The sequence below is a fragment of the Alosa alosa genome, chromosome 22 (assembly GCF_017589495.1).
Source record: "Alosa alosa isolate M-15738 ecotype Scorff River chromosome 22, AALO_Geno_1.1, whole genome shotgun sequence".
Classification (NCBI taxonomy): domain Eukaryota; kingdom Metazoa; phylum Chordata; class Actinopteri; order Clupeiformes; family Clupeidae; genus Alosa; species Alosa alosa.
In genome coordinates this window covers 8,286,071-8,306,953 of record NC_063210.1, presented here as the reverse complement: position 1 = coordinate 8,306,953, position 20,883 = coordinate 8,286,071, and the positions used below count along the sequence as shown (strand labels likewise).

At 46.7% G+C, this 20,883-nt stretch overlaps 1 protein-coding gene across 1 annotated transcript in view; it reads right to left on the bottom strand.

The window, feature by feature from the left end:
• Positions 1-735: 735 nt before the first annotated feature.
• LOC125287879 (thyroid hormone receptor alpha-like) overlaps positions 736-20,883 on the bottom strand; it is a 130,408-nt gene continuing 110,260 nt past the window's right edge. The window contains 7 exon segments of the mRNA XM_048233944.1: positions 736-4,309; positions 6,735-6,993; positions 8,541-8,687; positions 16,640-16,837; positions 16,839-16,846; positions 18,686-18,833; positions 19,701-19,801. Coding sequence (XP_048089901.1) covers positions 4,059-4,309; positions 6,735-6,993; positions 8,541-8,687; positions 16,640-16,837; positions 16,839-16,846; positions 18,686-18,833; positions 19,701-19,801 — 1,112 coding nt within the window. The 3' untranslated portion in view covers positions 736-4,058.

Below are 20,883 nucleotides of genomic sequence, written 5' to 3'. Positions count from 1 at the left end.
CATGCCCCCGAGGCCTCTGAGTAGGTTGTAGACACATGATTTAGTCTCTCTATTTTTAAAGGGGGAGAGAATCAGAGAGGCTGGTCAAACAGTTAGTATGTGTGTGTGGTATGTGTGTATACATGCTTATCTTAATACTGCGATCAGGTTATCCACACACCACACTCATTAGTGTGTATGTGTGTGTTTAGGTAGAGGGGCTCCTCTGTTTAACAGAGGGAGTATTATTAATTAAGTGGGCTGGTGTATGTGTGTGTATGAAGTGTCTCTTTCTTTCTTTCTCTCTTGCTTTCTCTTCCTCTGTCCCCACAGGGTGTTTGGCATTTTGTGCCTCTGGCAAAGTGCAGAGGGGAGGGAGGCGTCAGGTGGGGTGGGGTGAGCTTGGGGTCGAAGGTTGAGACCGCTGCTTTAGTGCAAAAACTTTGACGTGCGTGTGGACGAGCACAGGTGTGGCTGGGGGGATGGGCAAGTGCTCTCACTCTCCTTTTTTTCCTCCTCCCTGACTTGGCACCTGAACCCCCCCCCCCCCTCCCTGCTGCCCCCTGCCCCACGTACTCATCACATCCATCCATCCATCCACCTGTCCACTAAAAACATGAAGAAAATCACGACAGTCCTCCCTCTCCAAACACTACTTTAGTTTCTTCTGTCTCGCTACCTCTCTTTCTCCATTCACAAAATTGCTGCTTGGTGTTAGAGAAACGACTTCAAAGGGAAAAAACAACAGAAATCGGATGCTTTTAACATTTTCTTCTCAAAAACAGTGCTATACCTGTCAGCTTCAGGCCGCTGCAGGTTTTTGGGGTTTCTTTGTTTCTTTCATCTCACGTTTTTTTTGTTTGTGTTTTTTTGTCTCAAAAAAAAAAAGAGAGAAAAAAAAAGTTCAAAGTTCACCTCAGCGTTGCCCTCTTCATGGGGTCTGTCACAAGTCACATGGTTTCCTCCCGCACTGCAGGGATCCTTCAGCCAAGAGGGGACTCCAAATTTGTCAAAATCGAAAAAAAACAAAAAAAACAACAAAAACAAACAAAAAAAAAACACAAAAGCAACACTTGGTCCCACATAAATGACCGAAAGGTACTGAAAAGGTAAAGACAGAACGAAAGAAATAATGGGACACCTACTAGTGTCCCACGCCTCCCCATCAAACAGGCCCCCATCCTAACCCAGCCCAACCATGAGGAAAGAAGGTAGGGGGATAGGGGATAGGTTGCTAGCTTGTGGAGGGTGATGGGGTGGGGGGTACTTGAGTGTGTGTGTGTGTGAATGAGGGGGGAGGAGGGAGGGGGGGTGTTGAGCCGGCCCTCCTGTCTGCAGTGGTATATCAACAGATCTGTGAGGACTGAGGGATGTGTGTGTGTGAATACAACACTGAGGGTAACTGGTGAGTGTGTGTTTGTATATTGTGTGTGTGTGTGTGTGTGTGTGTGTGTGTGTGTGTGTGGGAAGAGGCTGTGGGTAGCTGCCCTGTGTTCAGAGGTGAGGTAGAGCCTGTTAGCACAGAGGCAGTCTATGAGCCACAGCCTGAGGTGTGCCCACATTTTGAGGTAAATAGGATGGCCATTCCTGCAGCACCAACCGCCAATGGTTGTTTTCTGTGTGTGTCAGAGCATGTGTGTATCTGTGTGTGTGTGTGTGTGTGTGTGTGTGTCTATCTGTTACCATGGCGGCGGTGACTGCAGAGTGTGGAGGATCAGGACTAAAAAACTCACAGAACCCTGGACGGCAGGGCATACATTAGCACTGCAGTGCATACAGTTAAAATGAGGCATTTGAGTTTTTTTTTTTTCTCTCTCTGAGGTGTGTGTGTGTGTGTGTGTGTGTGTGCGTGTCTTGTGTGTCTACATGAGTGTGTCGAGGATGCCTTGGCTACCCTATCCTGATGCTAATCAGTGCTATTCAGATAGTCTGCGTTTTGACGAGGTCTGCCTGTGTGAGAGTTCTGTGTGTGTGTGTGTGTGTGTGTGTGTGTGTGTGTGTGTGTGTGTGTGTGTGTGTGTGTGTGTGTGTGTGTGTGTGTGTGTGTATGTGTGTGTGTGTGTGTGTATGTGTGTGTGTGTGTGTGTGTGTGTGTGTGTGTGTGTGTGTCTGTATGTGGTCAAAGGCTGGATTCTTTAGAAGTAGCTGGGCACTGGACCCATTCACCAGCTCTTTTAAAGTTGGTCTCGCTTTCGCTCTCCCCTTTCAGTCTCTTCACACACTCTCCTTTATTGTCCAGCCATCACTCGCTTAGCCTCTCCCTTTCTCTCCTTCTCTCTCTCTCTCCCTCTCTCTATCTCCCTCTCTCTCTCAAGTTCCCCCTGTAGTGACTTTCCTGAGAAAGAAGGGCTTAATTGTCATTCAGACGAGGTCCATGGCCTGGCAGAGCAAGCCCAGGCAATGACATGGCAAAACTACACACAAAGGTTCTGAGGTTGCACTGTTTTTTTTATGCGCATGTGTGTGTGTGTGTGTGTGTGTGTGTTTTTTATATGCATGTGTGTGTGTGTCTATGTGTATGTGTGTGTGTTTGTGTTCTTGTAAGTGTATATGTGTGCCTCAGGTAGTCCTTAAAACAGTTCTGGAAACAACATAAAAAAAAAAACAAATAAAATGTAGACCCCGAGCTTTAGGGCAGTGTGGGGTTGTGGAACAGGGAGGAGGTGGTGGGTGGGGGGTCCGAGTGGTGGAGGTGAGTTTGGGGGAACGATGCTGTCAGCCGCCCTCCTCCCTTCCAAGACCCCCAAATAGGCCCATACTGAGGCACCTCTCCTGTTAAATAGCAATACAAATCCGACATAGCACCAGGGTGTGGTTGTTGAGAATCCTCCTCCCGCTCAAGTGTGTGTGAGGCTCAGGTTTCTCATTAAACACAGAGAGAGAGAAACGAGTGAAATGAGGTCTGTCCGTCGTTTTTTTTTTTTTACTTGAGTAAAAAAAAAAAAATGAAAAAAACAAAACAGAGCAAAACACAATTCAAATAAATGAAATCAAACAAATGAAAAGAGGAGGGAGAATTCCCACTTGAGTGTATTGGTGGTTGCTGCCTTAAAAAAGCGTTGCCAGCAGCTTTCCCGAAAAATTCCTGGATCCTAAAACAACGCAGCCCTGACGACAGTAATGCTGAGATACATGTACATACAATGAAATACAACTGACCAGTTATCTTATTGGTTGTCTTGTAAAGGGCGGACAGAGAATCTGTTTGCGATAGCTGAGAAGCTACGCCCTTTGAAAAAAAATAAAATAATAATAATAAAAAAAGGCTGGCGCTGATGTAATTTCCTGTTATTCAGAAATGCCAGCCTTCAACAACGGTCTGAGAAGTTTGTACACAAACAAGAGGTTTTATGATTATGTGTGAAAGTGAGTGCGACTGTGTTTGTGTATGTGTGTGTTTGTGAGTGAGAGTGTGTTCCCCTACACTTGAGGTGTACTACGGCAGGAAAAGGTAAACTGTCAGTATAGGACGAAGAGCAGAGACAGAAGGGCCAGCATACTGTATCTTATCTGAGCAGTGAGGCGTGTATGTGTGGAGGGAGCCAGGGTGGGGGTGGGGGTGGGGGTGGGGGTAGGGGGTCAGGTGATGGGGGCTGAGGGCGGAGCATCTGAACTTAAAGCAACCTCCCCAAAACCAAACCATAAAGAAACATATAAAAAAAACATAAAAAAATACAGGACACAGAAGCATCGCCGGTGGTGACCCCTCCTACCCCCACCCTCACACCCGCTCCCTCCCCTCCCCAAAGCTGCTGCTGGTGTTGTCTGCTTTTCAAACATGTGGGTGACGAGACGAGACTGCGCATGTTTACTCTTCTCCAAAAAAACCAAAAAAACAACAAACAAACAAGCGAAACGTTTTCCCCGGGATAGGGTGGGCGGCGGCGACAGGAAAAAGGGAGGGAAAGTGACGCTCGACGAGTCCTTCCTGCCTCGTGTCCAGGGCTCTCGGTTCCTTCTGCCGCTCCTCTGCTCCCATCTGAACCGATCCGGTTCCGGTTCTGATCGGGACCTCAGTCTCTTCCTCCTCCTCTTCCTTCCATCTCTCTCTCTCTTTCTCTCTCGCTCCTCCTTCTCCCTCACACGTCCTGTTCCTCGAACACCTCCAGGAAGAGCGGGGGGAAGAGCTCGGTGGGGCACTCCACCTTCATGTGCAGGAAGCGGCTGGCGTGGCAGGCCCCGATCATGCGCAGGTCCGTCACCTTCATCAGCAGCTTGGGCCAGAAGTGGGGAATGTTGTGCTTGCGGTAGTTGATGTAGTGCTCGAACGCCAGCAGGTACATCTCCTGGCACTTCTCGATCTTGTCAATGCAGGTGAGACCCGTGCGGTCTGAGAACGAGGGAACACAGGAGACAGAGAGAGAAAGAGAGCAAGAGAGAGAGCGAGAAACAGAGATGTAACACTTATGTGCTGGACCAGTATTCAACCCTATGTATGTGCACCTGTAAAGTACATGAAAGCATCCAATAGACAACCTATTAGATTTGCACATATTGCATCATCAGATCAAAAGAAGACAGCAAGCTTCATACTTTATAAGCTACTGAAACATGTAGAAACAAAGATAGATAAACATCCATACATACACTTCTCAGAACTCGAACGTATACTGTTTGGACATTCTGGGTTTTGGGATCATTTTCCCCCTCCAAGAACAAGTAGAATAGAATAGAGAATAGAGAAATAGAATAGAATAGAATAGAATAGAATAGAATATACTTCAATGTCCCCATGGGGAAATTTGTCTTGGACTCATCAAAGCATAACCCAGTACATTCATCAACATGGACATGACAGACAACACGTTTCTGTACATAATAAATAGAGACATTGACAGCACAAGCTACACAGCACAGAAGAGCCCGTTGATGCCCAAATGTGAACTGCCCATGGAGCTCCAATTACACTTACAGAGTAAATGGGTAAGGATGGCAGTTAAAGTAAATAAATAAATAAATAAGAATAGCATGTGGTGCAGCCCAGGTTTATGTCTATTTAAGTTGTTTGTTAAGAATACTAATAGAAATTGGAATTTAAAAAAAAAAAAAAAAAAAAAAAATCTGCAATGATGAACCCTATTTCGTCTACCTGATGGTAGCATCTCATATTGTGAAAACAGCACATGGGAAGGGTCACAGAGTATTCTGTCCATCTGTTTCAACACATACAACACACACCCTCCAGCGCACTGTTAACACAGCTAAGAGGATCATTGGAGCACCACTCCCCTCCCTGCAGGACATTGACACCACCCGCCTCACCTGCAAAGCACTAATGATTGTCAAGGATACAACCCACCCTGCACACAAACTGTTCAGCCTCCTGCCCTCTGGAAAGCGGTACAGGAGCCTCCGCTCCCACACCACCAGACTGGCAAGTAGCTTCATCCACCAAGCAATCAGGATGCTGAACACTCTACCCACTCTCCCATCACTGACAGCCCCCACCAGCCTGCCAGGAACCTAGGAAACTAGGATCCTGTCTACCCTAACCCCCTCCCCCCCAACACCGCCCTGTGGAACTGCACTGTGACTGCAAGAGCCCTAACGTGTTGCTGCTTCACATCAAGCCTGATATACTTGAAATTACTGCATACTGCATATCAATGTAAATATACAGGTCACACAAGCACAAGTTTAAACTTCATGTAACTGTTAAGACTATATAAATATACAACACAACTACCTCTATTTTTTTTTATATATATGTCCTATATTTCTATTTTGATACATACATGTTCTATATTTCAGTCTTGCACTTTAATTTAATGTTTATTGTCTATGGCTATGTCTATAGTATGTCTATGTCTGTATTTAAAGCATGTCTATGTCTGCATGGGAAAGTAAGAAACGAAATTTCAATTCTTTGTATGACCAGTGCATGTAAAGAAATTGACAATAAAAGCCGACTTGACTTGACTTGACACACTGCTTGAAGATGGACTGGGTGTTTTTGTATTGTTTCTGGCCAATTTTGTTTTTAAAGTCACAGGGAGATTTCCAAACCTTGAGTGTTCCATGTTAAAGTGCTGTCGATGTGAACCCCAAGGTATTTGTAGGACTCTACCTGTGTGTTTGCCTGACAACTGGCATATGATTGTCAACATTCTTAGGATCAAAGATGATTTCCTCTGTCTTTTTTGCATTTAAAATCAAATGTTTGGAGTCACACTCACTTAACCGCCTCACCTCTGTGTGATAGCTGTCATCAGATCTGTGAAATAGGCTAAGAATGGCAGTCATCTGAGTTTTAAAAATATAGTTGTGTGGGTGTTTAGATGAACACTCATTAGTGTATAAGAACAGGGTACTATTGACTTTCACTTGCTGAGTCCGGTTTGTTAGAAATGAGTGAAACCATCTTATCACTGAGGGATAGACGTCCAGCTGTCTGAGTTTCTGAATTAATAAGTGAGGCTGGAGTGTGTTTAATGCGGAGCTAAAATCAATAAAAAGTAACCGTGCATAAGATGCTTAATCCTCAAGATGTTTAAAAACTAAATGCAGGATGGAGGTAATGGCGTCTTCAGTGCTGCGCCCGTGTTTGTAGGCAAATTGAAGTGGGTCTAATTCACTGTTTACGTCTGCCTTCAGCTTACCTACTACATATTTTATATACAGAGATCAACATCTTGGTTACTAGAGTGTTTATTCAAGTACCATCCACCTTAGAATACTAACCAAGGCCTACTACCATGACTCTCTCATGACCCCACAAGCTTTCACCTTTGACCTTTGACCCCTGCCCTCTTTACCTGAGCTCATAAGCAGGACGGCCTGTAGCAGTGCCACCTCCGTGTCGTCCAGGTTGAACTGCGCCAGGCTCTTGCCCAGGTCGAAGATGGCGTCCGACACCACGCCCAGGCCGCCGTTCTTGAGCTGCTCGCGCTTGACGGCCATCTCGCCGCTCAGCGTCAGCGTCTCACTTTCGGGGTCGTAACGCACGGCCGCCCGCAGGGACATGATCTCCATGCAGCAGCCTTTCAGAAGGATGATCTGGTCTTCACAAGGCAGCTGGGAGAGGGAGAGAAAGAGAGAGAAGGAGAGAGAGAGAGGGAGGGAGAAAGAGTTAGTCTCATGGCCATCATGTGCGCATATCTGCGGGCTTTGGTGGAGATGGCTTTGCATCTAAGATGGGAACAGCAAGTTAAACACGCCTAAATACATACAAACACACCCACACACACATGCACTGACAAACAGCTTTGTATTCACGCAAACTTGATAGAAAAAGGCACAGACACACACACACACACACACACACACACACACATATACGTACACAGAGAAGGTCAAAAGACACACACACACACACACACACACACGCGCATACAAATTCTGCGGTCTCCAAAGCACAGAGCTCGGTAACCCTCCCAGGCTCATTAGTGCTGTGGTGGCTCTGATTACGGACACTTAACGACCCCTGGCTCGCCGTGGAGCGTCTCCGTTTGCAGCCCTCGACCCTGAGCCCCCCGCTCTGCAACATGACCTGCCCCCCTGCGCCCATAAACACCCGGCGCGAGAGATGCTAGCTAGCTCAGGACGACAGGCTGGAGAATGCCACACTCACATTCATGGGAATGTGCAGAGGCTGGAGTGCCAGGGTGGACCAACTCTCTCTCTCTCTCTCTCTCTCTCTCTCTGTCTATCTTTATCACACACACCCACACACCTACTCAAATACTAATGTGTTCACAAATAGTGCACTAAGACATGTACATCAAAGTAGGAATGCAATGCACAGATGCACTTTACACACAAACACTCACTCACACACACACACACACACACACACACACACACACACACACACACACACACACACACACACACACACACTGCATCTACTAAATCAAACAGGCTAGTAATTATTTACTCAGTGTTGATGACAAAACAATAAGATGGCTGTGCCGTGTGTTTAGCTAATTAGCTGTCTTCAAGCGCCCGGGTGGGGTGTGTGGGCCTTGTCCTGCTCAGTCCTGATTCATTTCAGCAAACCGCAAACAAACACACAGGCAATTACAAGCAGAAAAAATCCCAACACAAGCAATAAACAAGCCACAAAAACACTGTGCATTGCCCCACTTAACTGTGATAGCCTGTCAACTTGACAGGGTTAGTCCATAATTCACACCATAGATATCCACACAAACCCAAGTGAATATGGTACGCTTGGGCAGATGCATGCATAGGAAAATATACCAACATGTCTACATACACACATGCTACATTACACACACACACACACACAGATACATATACAGACAAGAGAGGAGCACACATCCTACCACACACATAGATGAAGTCACAGAAACATACAAACAACCAAATACATATTGAGACCTTATTTAAATGACAGGCAGAGTTCAAAGTTAGTCAGTGATAGAAGTGTGTTGTGCTTGAACTAAAGCCATTGTGGGCCAGGGGCAGCTTCGAGCTGACCCGCCAGTGTCCGTGCTTAGCATTTTTTTGACCAGTTAAACTAGCTTTAGCTGGACTTTCAACTGACACTGCCCATCATTTAAACCAGGGCTCAGGGACACAGACAGGGGGTCACTCACCTCTGAGAACATGGGCAGTTTTTTGGCAAAGTCGACCACGCGGGTGATGGCAGGCGTGATGATCTTGGTGAACTCGCTGAAGGCCTCCAGGTCCACCTTGTCCCCGTCTGATGTGGGGGCGACAGGAGACTGGCCGATGTCCTCTGGCTGCACACAAGACATAGGGGACACAAGGGGTCAATGTCAGGTCACATGACGTCAGAGTCTCATTTTGTTTCCAGAAATGTAAACTATAATATTGCATCTACAGCTATTTTTGAAAGATAATATGACTTCAAATCAAAATTAGGACACTTTAGAGTCAAGTGTCTACATTCATGCATGGAACTACATTCAAATGAAAAACCCTTAAATTTTTATGAAGTGTTTTGTTTCCTTTATTTTGTTTGTAAGAGCGCATCAGCACTCAATGATCCCAGATAAGCTGAAAACATGAGCAAAGCAAAGCCTCAAAAACATAATATTCTTTTGTAGAGGCAGTGGGATTTTCTCAAATCTCACAAGGGACGAGTGCAGCTAGACACACATACACATACACACACACACACTTATCCACACTGAAACACTCCGAGAAGAGAGGTCAGAACAAGCACACACACTCCTGTGTGACATGTGACAAGAACAGAACAGAGCACCACTTCTCACACACAACCTGCCACACACACACAGCAGGGAGTCAAGTGTATGTTTAACATGGCCACAGCAACGAAGAAGAATGACTGATTCTTCTTCTTTATGGTGTTATATGTTCCAAATGTAAAGCACTTTGAGCTGTATTCTATGTATGAAAGCTGCTTTACAAATAAAGCTTATTATTATTATTATTATTATTATTATTATAACATGAGGAGCTAGGCTACAGTTGTGTACATAATGGTTGCTGTACATCGCACAGATGGGTGCTACACATCGGTGGTGGTTGGACCCCAACTCTCATTCACAGTACAACACTTTGGGTCTCTACACAAAGCTCTACATTATACATGTAATGCTGCTGTTGTTACAGTTTGTGTTGGTAAAGCGGTAAGTAAGGCTCAGTGGTGTCCTGAACGCAGGGTAAGAGGTCAGGCCTGAATTGTGGCTGAGGCTGGAGACGAGCCAAGCGGTCACTCTTAGACTGACATTAACAAATCCCTATGGAGGAGGGGAGGGAGGTGGGGGGCAGAACTGCATGGTGTAATCTGGATTAGGAGGATGACGCTATTCCCATAGCCTTGTGTGGTCACGTTCACAACTGTCCTCTCATTGCCCCATCCCCCCAGCTCTCTTCTCTTGCACACTGCGCAGTCAATGACATTAGACTGACCACACACCTTTTCATCACCCCCACACACACACACACAGCCACACACACCATACCCTCCCATACACACACACAATATACCTTTTCCATTACTACTTTTAATTTATTCTTTAAAGTTGAGCTGGCTCTTGAGCACAAGAATTTCATTACTTATAATTCCTTTTATGTAGCCTGACGAGCCAGACCCACATTAAAATGTAGGGTCTGGGCACTCACCGTTCGCAGTGCTCAGTCCGAGGGGTGGGATAATCAGTTGTCTTTCAAATTCCCTCTGCACGCAATAGGACAGCGGCAGCGCTATGAGTCCCATGCGTTTCCCACCAGCAGAGCTAGTTGGCTAGTTCAAACGTTTGCCAACTTAATAAAAGCTTAACTCGTGTCACACTGTTCGCCAATAGCAACAACCATCTTATTTGTTTTCAAGTAGCAGGGAATTCAAGCCAAACCGTTGCAACTCTGCCATCAATCATTATGTTAAGCCCACCTAACGACTCTATACACGATTTCGTTGGCCTGATTGAGTTTCGATTTCTGGAGCTCACAAGCCAACGGAGAGTTGCTAGACTAGCCCGCTAGGGGCGCGTCTAGATTTCTAGGCTACCTTTTATGAGTACATGACAATAAACTACTTGAACTTGAACTTGAACAACGAGAGTTCACATGACAAAACCACAGTTACATGTGTGTCTGTGTGTGTATGTGTCACAAAGCCTGTGCTATTCTTGACACACAAGCGCTGCAGAAAATAAATCAGGTGTGAGGAGAACGTAAGCACGAACAGATCGAGCAAGTGAGCGAGAGCGGAGATTCGCCCGGCTGAACCCATGACCGATGAATCCGCTGTCCTCATTGCACCCTGGGGCTTGTCGTCACTCGGCCTTGTGCGCTGTGTAGAATAACGCACGGCTCAGGAGACACGTCTCCGCGCTACACTGCCCCAGGAACACACAGCCGTGCTTGCACATGACTGCGGCTGAAATATCACAAGTACTTCCCACCCCCCACTGCAACCCTTTCTCCTTGCCAGACAGCTTTGGCAATTACAGCTATTTTTGCAATCATTCGATAATGGCTTTTCGATTGCTCCACACATCGACTATAACAGAGCAACATTTTCCTGAGAGGTTTGTGCGAGTTCTGGACATAAAAGAGAGAACATTTCAGGACATAACAGAGAGAAATTCAGGACATAACAGAGAGAAAAACATAGAAGGACATTTCAGGACATAACAGAGAGAAAAACAAAGAAAATGATGAATGAAGAGAGAAAGAAAGAGAGAGAGAGAGAGAGAGAGAGAGACAGGGGAATAAGTGAGAGAGCAAATAAGCAGTTATAGGGATGGAGTAAGGCCACGTGAGAAAGACAGAAGAAATGACTGTCACAGGAAAACAGACCTAGACCAAGGAAGTGGTTGATTATCTGACTGAAACAGCCAGAGTGTAGTTAAAGGACAATTCTGGCGCTGTACTGTACTGGTACTGTTTCTAAACTATCTTTTTAATAAATTGTCTGTACACTTGAATTTTTTGAATACACTTGAAATTCTTGAATTTCCCCTGGGGATCAATAAAGTATCTATCTATCTATCTACTTACAAAGTTCTCAATGCTTCGGTTTACATGTAGGGCCCCTCATTATGCTACCGTGGAAGTGTGGTGCTATTTTGAGCCTTGTTAGTGGTATAGAAATAGTGATTTCTTTTTACTTTACGTGTGCCCCGAAGATTAGCGTTATACGCTAATTAGCGGTTTGTGGTAAAACTGGTCACGTTCTATTAGCATGAAAACATATCCCAGAGAACGGACAAACTCGGTACACCTGTTATCAACCCCTAGGTTCATTTTGCGCCAGAATTGTCCTTTAAGAGAAAAAGAATCTTTGTGGCGTGAGAATCTTCCTATATGAGAAATATTTTTACATGGGAAAGCATAGATGAAATGAACAAACTAAATAAAAAGTGTACACTCTTAAAACAAATGTGTTGATCCTATCTTGACACAGACATGTGTTAAAAAAAAACAACGCAACACATATTGTGTCACAAATAAAAAAAGGAAACAACATAAACTGCGTTGTCCCTATCTTGACACAGAGATGTGTTAACACATTTGTTTCAAGAGTGTACACATTTGAGGCCTGAGAGTGAGTGAGAGAGAGAGAGAGAAAGGGGATGAAAGACATTTTTGGGAGACTACAGAGAGTATAGGATGTGCTAGAGTGCAGCAGGTGAGGGAGACTCGGGATGAGGGCGGGCGGGGGTGGGGCAGGTGGGACGGGACGGGGGGGTTGCTGGACAGAGCAGGACTGAAATCAATGACCAGCCTGTTACTTTGATTAAAAACCCAGCAGGCTCAAGCGGCCCACTCCACTGCTGCAATCACCGACAGCCTCTCTCCTGGCAGGCTTGACTGATCAAGGTGGAATTGCCAGGAGGGGCATGTGTGTGTGTGTGTGTGTGTGTATGTGTGTGTGTGTGTGTGTGTGTGTGTGTGTGTGTGTGTGTGTGTGTGTGTGTGTGTGTGTGTGCTCGCCTCTCACACACTCCCCTCCTCTGACCTCTCCCGAGTCCCAAAACTCTTCCCTCCCACATGTCGGCAGTTTTACACACGCTGCTGCTGTTTGACCGATGAAGGACAACAACAACAGGGGCAGGGCATCGATTATAGAGGAGAGGGGAGGGGAGATGAGAGGAAGAGGATGAAGAGGAGGAAGAGGAGGGAGAGGAGGAGGGGAAAAACAAGGGAGCTTTTGTTTCCACAGACAAACAAGAAAGAAATCCGTCTGGGGCTATTGACTGGCTGACTAGGAGAACAAGGATCTGTTGGTTTTGTCTCTGAAAGCAATCATTTGGCCCCTCAGTGCCCGGGAGACGAATGAACAGGGTGAGGACCACGCCAGCTCGGTCAGCTGAGCCGACTTCATCAATAATGGGGGGAGAACTGGCCGCCTGACAGGGCCCAGAAATATGCTTTGTGGTTCCTGGTTGCCATGAGCTACAGCTGTCTTCAAACACCATCATTGAATTCAGAGTGTTCAATGAAGTGTGTGTGTGTGGGTACAAAAATGGACACCCTGTAGTGAATACTGCTTGTGTGTGTGTGTGTGTGTGTGTGTGTGTGTGTGTGTGTGTGTGTCCCTCTCTGTGTGTGTGTGTGTGTGTGTGTGTTTGTGTGTGTGTGTGTGTGTGTGTGTGTGTGTGTCTCTCTCTCTCTGTGTGTGTGTTTAGAACTGTCTGCATGTGGAAGCCTGGAGTCTGCTGGTGCTGTCAGCTCAACTCCATCTCTTAAATGCTCGTCATGTTTGGAGTGGGTCTTTTTATGGGCTTGTATGGCCATCCATCTCCAGCTCTGTCTCTCACTGAGCTATCAATCTCCATCTCCATCTCGAGAGCTACCCGTCTTCCCCATCTCTTACACCTTCTTTTTTTCTGTCTCTCTAGCATTCACTCCTTTTTTTTCTATCTCTCTAGCATTCACTCCTTTTTTCAGTCTCTCTCTAGCGATCACTCCCTCTCTTGCGTGAGTGCTTTTATGTTCTTGCTTGTTGGCACTGGATGTTCCTCTGCATTGGTCTCAGGTTCTCACGGTTTCCTTATGTGTGGGCATCCAAGGCACATATTTACGGAGTGAAAAATGCCTCATCATTTTTTGTAAATACACATGCCATGGCACAGAAATTGTTGACGATTTACACACAAAATCTCCTTTGATACAATGATTTAAACTAATTTGTTTTGCCTAATTTTAAACACTACTTTATCATTTTCTGTAACTGATTCTCTCTCCATCTCCATCTCTCTCTCTCTCTCAGGTTCTCTCGTTCTCTGCTGTAAAACGGGCCACAGCACTGAACAGCTTCAGAAGCTCTCAGAACACACACACACACACACACACATGCACACACGAGGGCCTTTGTGAGCAGCAGAGGGCACGCTCTCTCCCTCGAATTCCCCCCAAAGCGCCGCGAGTCGCCACGGGACCGGCTTTATAGGAATCAGCTGTAAAGGTTATATAGGTTGGAGTTCTTTATGAGGCGTTTTATAGGTCGAAGGCAACTGGAAACTGGGAGGCGGTTAGCTTTCCTCACCCTCTCTTCACTCTTCATCCCCCTCTCTCTCTCTCTCCTCCTGCTCTCTCTTCGTCTCTGGGCTGATAGATGTCGGCGAGGGTGGGTGGCGAGGGCGGGTGGCGGAGTGGGAGAGCGGTTGCGGGCGCCGTGTGTTTGGCTTTGGCCTCGCCGGGGCCCGCCGTGCCACTCATAGCGGTTAAGGGGCTGTGTAAAGCAAATTGACTGTGGTTTTTGTGGGGAGGGCGCGGAGAGGAGCCAGCAGGCTGCGTACGCAGGGGATGCCGTCGCCTGGGACTCTGACATGGAGCAGCACGGCCCACAGACGCACTGTTAACCTGCTACTTAGCGCTTTTACAGGCCTGCCCAACTATACGCCTGCACCCGTGCTGTTTCATAAGGCCAGATTTATATGCTGTTTTGAATACTGAGAGGAAAAGGAAGGAGAGAGTAAGAGAGAGTGTGTGTGTGTGTGTGTGTGTGTGTGTGTGACGATCCATGGAGAGCTCCTGACGTCCACCTGGCGTGTCTCCTCAGTGCCCCCCACACCTGTTTGTCTGCCCCGGGTGTCCTTAGTGTGTGTGTGTGTGTGTGTGTGTGTGTGTGTGTGTGTGTGTGTGTGTGTGTGTGTGTGTGTGTGTGTGTGACGATCCATGGAGAGCTCCTGACGTCCACCTGGCGTGTCTCCTCAGTGCCCCCCACACCTGTTTGTCTGCCCCGGGTGTCCTTAATCTCCATGCAGCCAGTGAGTGTCTCTGACAGAGCGTGCAGGGCCACTGTGCAAAGGCCAGTAAGAGCCAGCAGTGCTAACTACACACACAATTGGGTGAAAGGTCATGGAGTGTGGAGGAGAGTGCTGATGAAAGAGAGAGAGAGAGAGAGAGAGAGAGAGAGAGAGAGAGAGAGAGAGAGAGAGAGAGAGAGAGAGAGAGCAAGGTCGAGGGGAAGGGGATTAGGTAGATATGTACACAAAGAGCGGAGTAGCCCCTGGAAGACATCCCTGTCTTCCTCCTTCTCTCTCTGTTTCTTCCCCACTTTCTTCCCTCTTTCCTTTCTCCTGTCCACCTCTGTCCATCCGTCTCCTCTGGCGAGCTGAAGTGAAGTGATGGAACAGCCTAATCTGCATGTATCTGCACAGGCAGGCAGAAATGCCCCCAAAGACCTCTTATCTCCTTGACTAAACCTGTCTTCTGGCAACCTCGGCCTGTGAATGACCATGACTGACAGCTGTCACCCACCCAGACTGTGGTGGCATGGCGCGATTTGCATTGGGTAGACACGTGACTGGTCGCTGAGACTGGAGGGGGCAGGGAGGGTTTTGGGGTCGGAGCTCAAGAGCACATGCTGCAACTCAATGAACACTTCAGCACCTTTTAATCTCTTGCTGCACACACATACAGACACGCACACACACGCACATGCATGCTGGGTGTTGATATTCTGAGACTTAGGTAAGGATTTATAGCCTTACTTGACACAAAACAGATTATCAGATCTGTGTGTGTGTGTGTGTGTGTGCGTGTGTGTGCGCGTGTGTGTATGCGTGTACATCTGTGTGCGTATATGTGAGTGCATAACAGCATGTGTGAAAGCAAGCGGCAGGTCGACAGACGGGATCTGAAGTCATTTGCAGCGCGCTGAGATTAGGAGCCCGCGGCAGGCCACTCAGCACACTAATAGAATGAGAGAACAAGAAGAGGCTACGCAGGACAACAAAGGCACAGGCAGAGCAGGAGTAATGGAAACCAGCAGCGGCACAGAGGAGGAGAATAAGAAGGAGACAACGAGAGGCTGAGAGGGGTGAGGGAGATAATACATTGCACACACAGGGCAGAGAAATGGGGGGATGAGCGTAATAACATTGAGCTGATAGATTCATCCTCTGAGAAATAGAGTGAAAGAGTATGAAATGATAGACCCATCTTATGAGAACGAGAGTGAAAGAGTATGAAATGATAGACTCATCTTATGAGAAAGAGAGTGAAAGAGTATGAAATGATAGACTCATCTTATGAGAACGAGAGTGAAAGAGTATGAAATGATAGACCCATCTTATGAGAAAGAGAGTGAAAGAGTATGAAATGATAGACTCATCTTATGAGAAAGAGAGTGAAAGAGTATGAAATGATAGACTCATCTTATGAGAAAGAGAGGAAAGAGTATGAAATGATAGACTCATCTTATGAGAAAGAGAAAAGAGTATGAAATGATAGACTCATCTTATGAGAACGAGGAGTGAAAGAGTATGAAATGATAGACCCATCTTATGAGAACGAGTGAAAGAGTATGAAATGATAGACCCATCTTATGAGAATCAGAGTGAAAAGAGTATGAAATGATAGACTCATCTTATGAGAGAGTGAAAGAGTGTATGAAACGACAGACTCATCTATTGAGAAAGAGAGTGAAAGAGTATGAAATGATAGACTCATCTTATGAGAACGAGAGTGAAAGAGTATGAAATGATAGACTCATCTTATGAGAAATAGAGTGAAAGAGTGTATGAAACGACAGACTCATCTATTGAGAAAGAGAGTGAAAGAGTATGAAATGATAGACTCATCTTATGAGAACGAGAGTGAAAGAGTATGAAATGATAGACTCATCTTATGAGAAATAGAGTGAAAGAGTGTATGAAACGATAGACTCATCTTATGAGAAAGAGAGTCAAAGAGTGTGCAGTGAGTGTGTGTATTAAGAGGGAGGGTGGATGGTGGTGGTGTTGCTCACCAGGAACTTGCGCTTCTGTTTCCAGTGCGAGCCCTGCGCGTTGGTGTGGCGGTGGGCGTCCGTCACCAGGCGGATGAGCTCCCACTCGGAGCTGGTGGGCTCGGGCCGGTTCTGCAGCGTCTTCACCATCTCCTCCTTCTTCCTCCGCTCGCGGTTCTCCTCGATCAGGCCCCGCTTGGCCACGCGCTTGGCCTCGTCCCAGGACCACTGACCGAGGCAGAGAGAGAGAGAGGCAGAGAGACTTCTATTTACACGCCATCAAAACAACCAATTAAACCATATCAGTCCCACATTAGAGAGAGAGAGAGAGAGAGAGAGAGAGAGAGAGAGAGAGAGAGAGAGAGAGAGAGAGAGAGAGAGAGAAAGAGAAAGAGAGTGTGTGTGTATGCAACTGGTGTGTAACAACTTACTATGGAAAATTACACCTTACTCATGTGAACAGTCCTGCTGAAGCTTCATTGAATTGAATTACTGAATCAGAATTTAATTGAATTAAGAGAAAGAACCATTACGAGATCATTAGTACGAGAGTTCAGTCTTTTCACCCACGACCACCATGTGACACTAAAATCCTACAACATTAAAAGAACCATCCGCAGACTGGAGAAAGCGGTTTACACAGCCATTGATTTACGCACCAACAAATGAGAGCCCGAATCGCTTGGGAAAAGTGGATGAGTATCTCTCTGTCAGCACCACTCATTCATTTCATTCTTGTATGAAATTGCTGCTGATTGATTAAGCGATCCAAGCCAGCGCGGCATACTAATGCAAACCCCTCTCAGTCTGAGCTGGACCGACGGAGACACGGACACTGTCGTTAACATGAGGGGAAGAGGGGGATAGAGAGAAAGCGAGAGAGAGAGAGAGAGAGAGAGAGAGAGAGAGAGAGAGAGAGAGAGAGAGACTGAGACATTAAGAAAAAAGAGATGACATTTTTACGAGGCCGAGAGCTATATGAGGCGAGGGTTATAGGAGACGAGGGAGGCTGGAGCACAAAGGTGGGCCACATCAATGGGAACACAGCAGGGGGGACAACGAGGGCTTCTGATAAGCCAGACGAGGCGATGCTGTGAAACAAGGAGAGGGACGAGAGGACGAGGAACAAAGAGACCAGACGTGACGGACGCAGCAGACAGAGGGCGAGGAAGACGAGGCCCGCAAGAGAGAGACGAGGGTCTGTGTGAGGGGAGGGTTCTGATGATTCCATGTGTGAGACATATGTCCAGCTCATACAGAGTGACGTGCAAGTGAGTGTTTCAGATTAACATGCCCTATTAGCCTGCGGTAATGTTCAGTGTTCAGAGAGAGAGAGAGAGAGAGAGAGAGAGAGAGAGAGAGAGAGAGAGAGGGGGGGAGTCTATATGACTGAGTTCATAATCAAAAACTGTTTTCATTTGATCTTTTATGAAGAACAAATAAAGCTTGTTATACGATCATATTTCTCAAACAACATTACCTCATGTTTCGGCAATATACGTCAAAACATTGTCCATTCACTGTAACCCAACTTCAGTGCATGTCTATAAATACTGCTCAAAATCTTCCATAATATCGAGGGGTCCACAGAACACGGGAGACCTTGGCCCTGACTGAAGTCCACATAAGAGGAGCGTTAACTGGTTTAGCTTTCTTTTGAGACCCAGGGATTGTACTCGAATACAGGCCATGGTTGACTGGAGCACTACAGAGAGAGAGAGACCTCTGCAAAGCTGTGCGGGATCTTCCAGGAGTCTTTAAGTCTTTAAGGCCTTTGGTATCAACTGTCTACACTGAAATATGTTGCTGAAACCGAAATGCATGTGACTAGTTGCATGTGTGCTGTGTTGCTTTTTGAACTTGGGAACACCTAGGTGCTCAGCAAGTATGTCTTTATGGAAATCTGAGTAAATATAAGCAGTGTGAATGTGTGTGTGTCTGTGTGTGTGTCTGTGTGTGTGTGTCTGTCTGTCTGTGTGTGTGTGTGTGTGTCTGTGTGTGTGTATGTGTGTGTGTGGAGGTGGTGCCGGTGCCAGTGATGGGGTGGGGGTGGACGGGGTCACTCACAGTCCATGGCCATGCCCACAGCGATGCACTTCTTGAAGCGGCACAGCTGGCACTGGTTGCGGGTGATCTTGTCGATGATGCAGCAGCCATCGTACTTGCAGGAGTAGGCGGGGTGGAGGTTCTTCTGGATGGTACGTCGGAAGAACCCCTGGAGGAGGGAGAAAGAGAGAGACAGATGGAAGAGAAAAACAGAGAGAGGGGGGAAAAAGAGAGAGGTAAAGAGACAGGAAAACAGAAAGGGAGATGGGAGAAAAATTAAGCGAGAGAGGAAAGATGGTAGACAGATGGAAGAGAAAGTGGAAGGAACAGAGAGAGAGAGAGAGATTTCAGTTTACTCCAGCACATATAATGTGGCATCATTTTGTCTTTCCATGCTTGTGTTATTTTCCCCCACCATCTAAAAATAGACTTGTTCTGCTCCTGTTTGAATGGGAGGATGAAGAGAGCTGCGTAGGAGGAGAGAAAGAGAGAGAGAGAGAGAAGAATATGAGCAGACGAGTCACGGTGTGACTCAGAGACGGGCGGAGCGACAGCAGAGAGAGAGAAAGAGAGAGAGAGAGAGAGAGAGAGAGAGAGAGAGAGAGAAAGGAGGAGAGAAGGAACGGAAGAGTGATGTGGTGCTGTCAGTACCTTTTGTTTGGCGTACAGCACTAATGCCATGCCATGCCTCATGGCAATGTGGGACTGGCAGAGGGCCCTGTCAAGCAGGGTGTTTGAAGAAAGCCCCTGGGTGAGATAAATGTGTGTGTGTGTGTGTGTGTGTGTGTGTGTGTGTGTGTGTGTGTGTGTGTGTGTGTGTGTGTGGGCAGAGAGGTTTGGGATTCAGTGTGTAGGTGAGTATGTGAGCATGCTTCTGAGAGGAGGTCTGCATGTGTTTGATTGTGTTCAAGGCTGTGTCGGTGTGTGGGCATGTTCCCCTCTAAAGAGCAAAGAGAGAGAGAGAGAGAGAGAGAGAGAGAGAGAGAGAGAGAGAGAGAGAGAGAGTGTGTGTGTGTGTGTGTGTGTGAGCTCTCACCTTGCAGCCCTCACATGTGATGCAGCGGTAATGGTAGCCAGTGGCCTTGTCTCCACACACCACACAGGGCTCATCCTTCTCCAGGTAGCTTGGGATGTACCCTGCAGCACGCAAGAACAGAGTTAGGTACGCACCCACATACACACTTAGACACACACACAGACACATACACAGACACACACACACACACAGACACACACACACACACACACACACACACACACACACACACACACACACACACAAAACAACATGGAAATACATTCACTCTGAAATAAATACATATGCACACATGGATAAGAGTACAAGGTTGAATACTCCAACCTTACCTCCCTAACATCTCCTACGGTTGAACCTTCAAACACTCACGTACAATACTACGTACTCTCTCTTCCACACACAAACACAGACGCACACACACGCACACACAGAAAAAGGGACTGTGTCTGTCAGGCATACACATGTTCTATCTATTATAGTCTATTTCTTGACATCTCTATAAGAAGCACACACACACACCTGCATAATGAGATATTCTGTTCTGCTAACATAATATGAAGCACATGCTGGCCATCATGTGCCCAGTGAGGCACATGCCATTCCACAAATGAACACAAATGAATGGGTGCTCTGGAGCGAGTGTAATCTCCACACACACACACACACACACACACACACACACACACACACACACACACACACACACACACACACACACAGAACTTTGTCCAGCTGCAGCTCTACCTGAAGGGAGTGTGTTTTGTTTTGTTTTGTTTTGTGTGAGCACTTCCTGCACTGGGTTAGAGTAATAAAGACACATCTTCCACCCTCTCTCTTTCCGTCCATTCCTTCCCTCTCTCTTTCTATCTATCTGCCTCACACTCTCTGGTCATCTCCTCTAAAAATGCAGTGTGAACAGACAAGCCCTAAGGACTGGGAAATAGAACGAGCAGGAGAGAGAGAGAGAGAGAGAGAGAGAGAGAGCCTCTCCTTTGACTTTCCACAAAGCCATAAAAACACCCAGCGTATGGCGAAAGAGTGCGGTTAAATGCAAATACATGCACACACACACACACACACACACACACACACACACACACACACACACACACACACTGCCTGCTGTTCCACACCAGATATATAGTGGGCAAAGAAGGGGCAGCTTCAACAGAAAGAGGGTCTG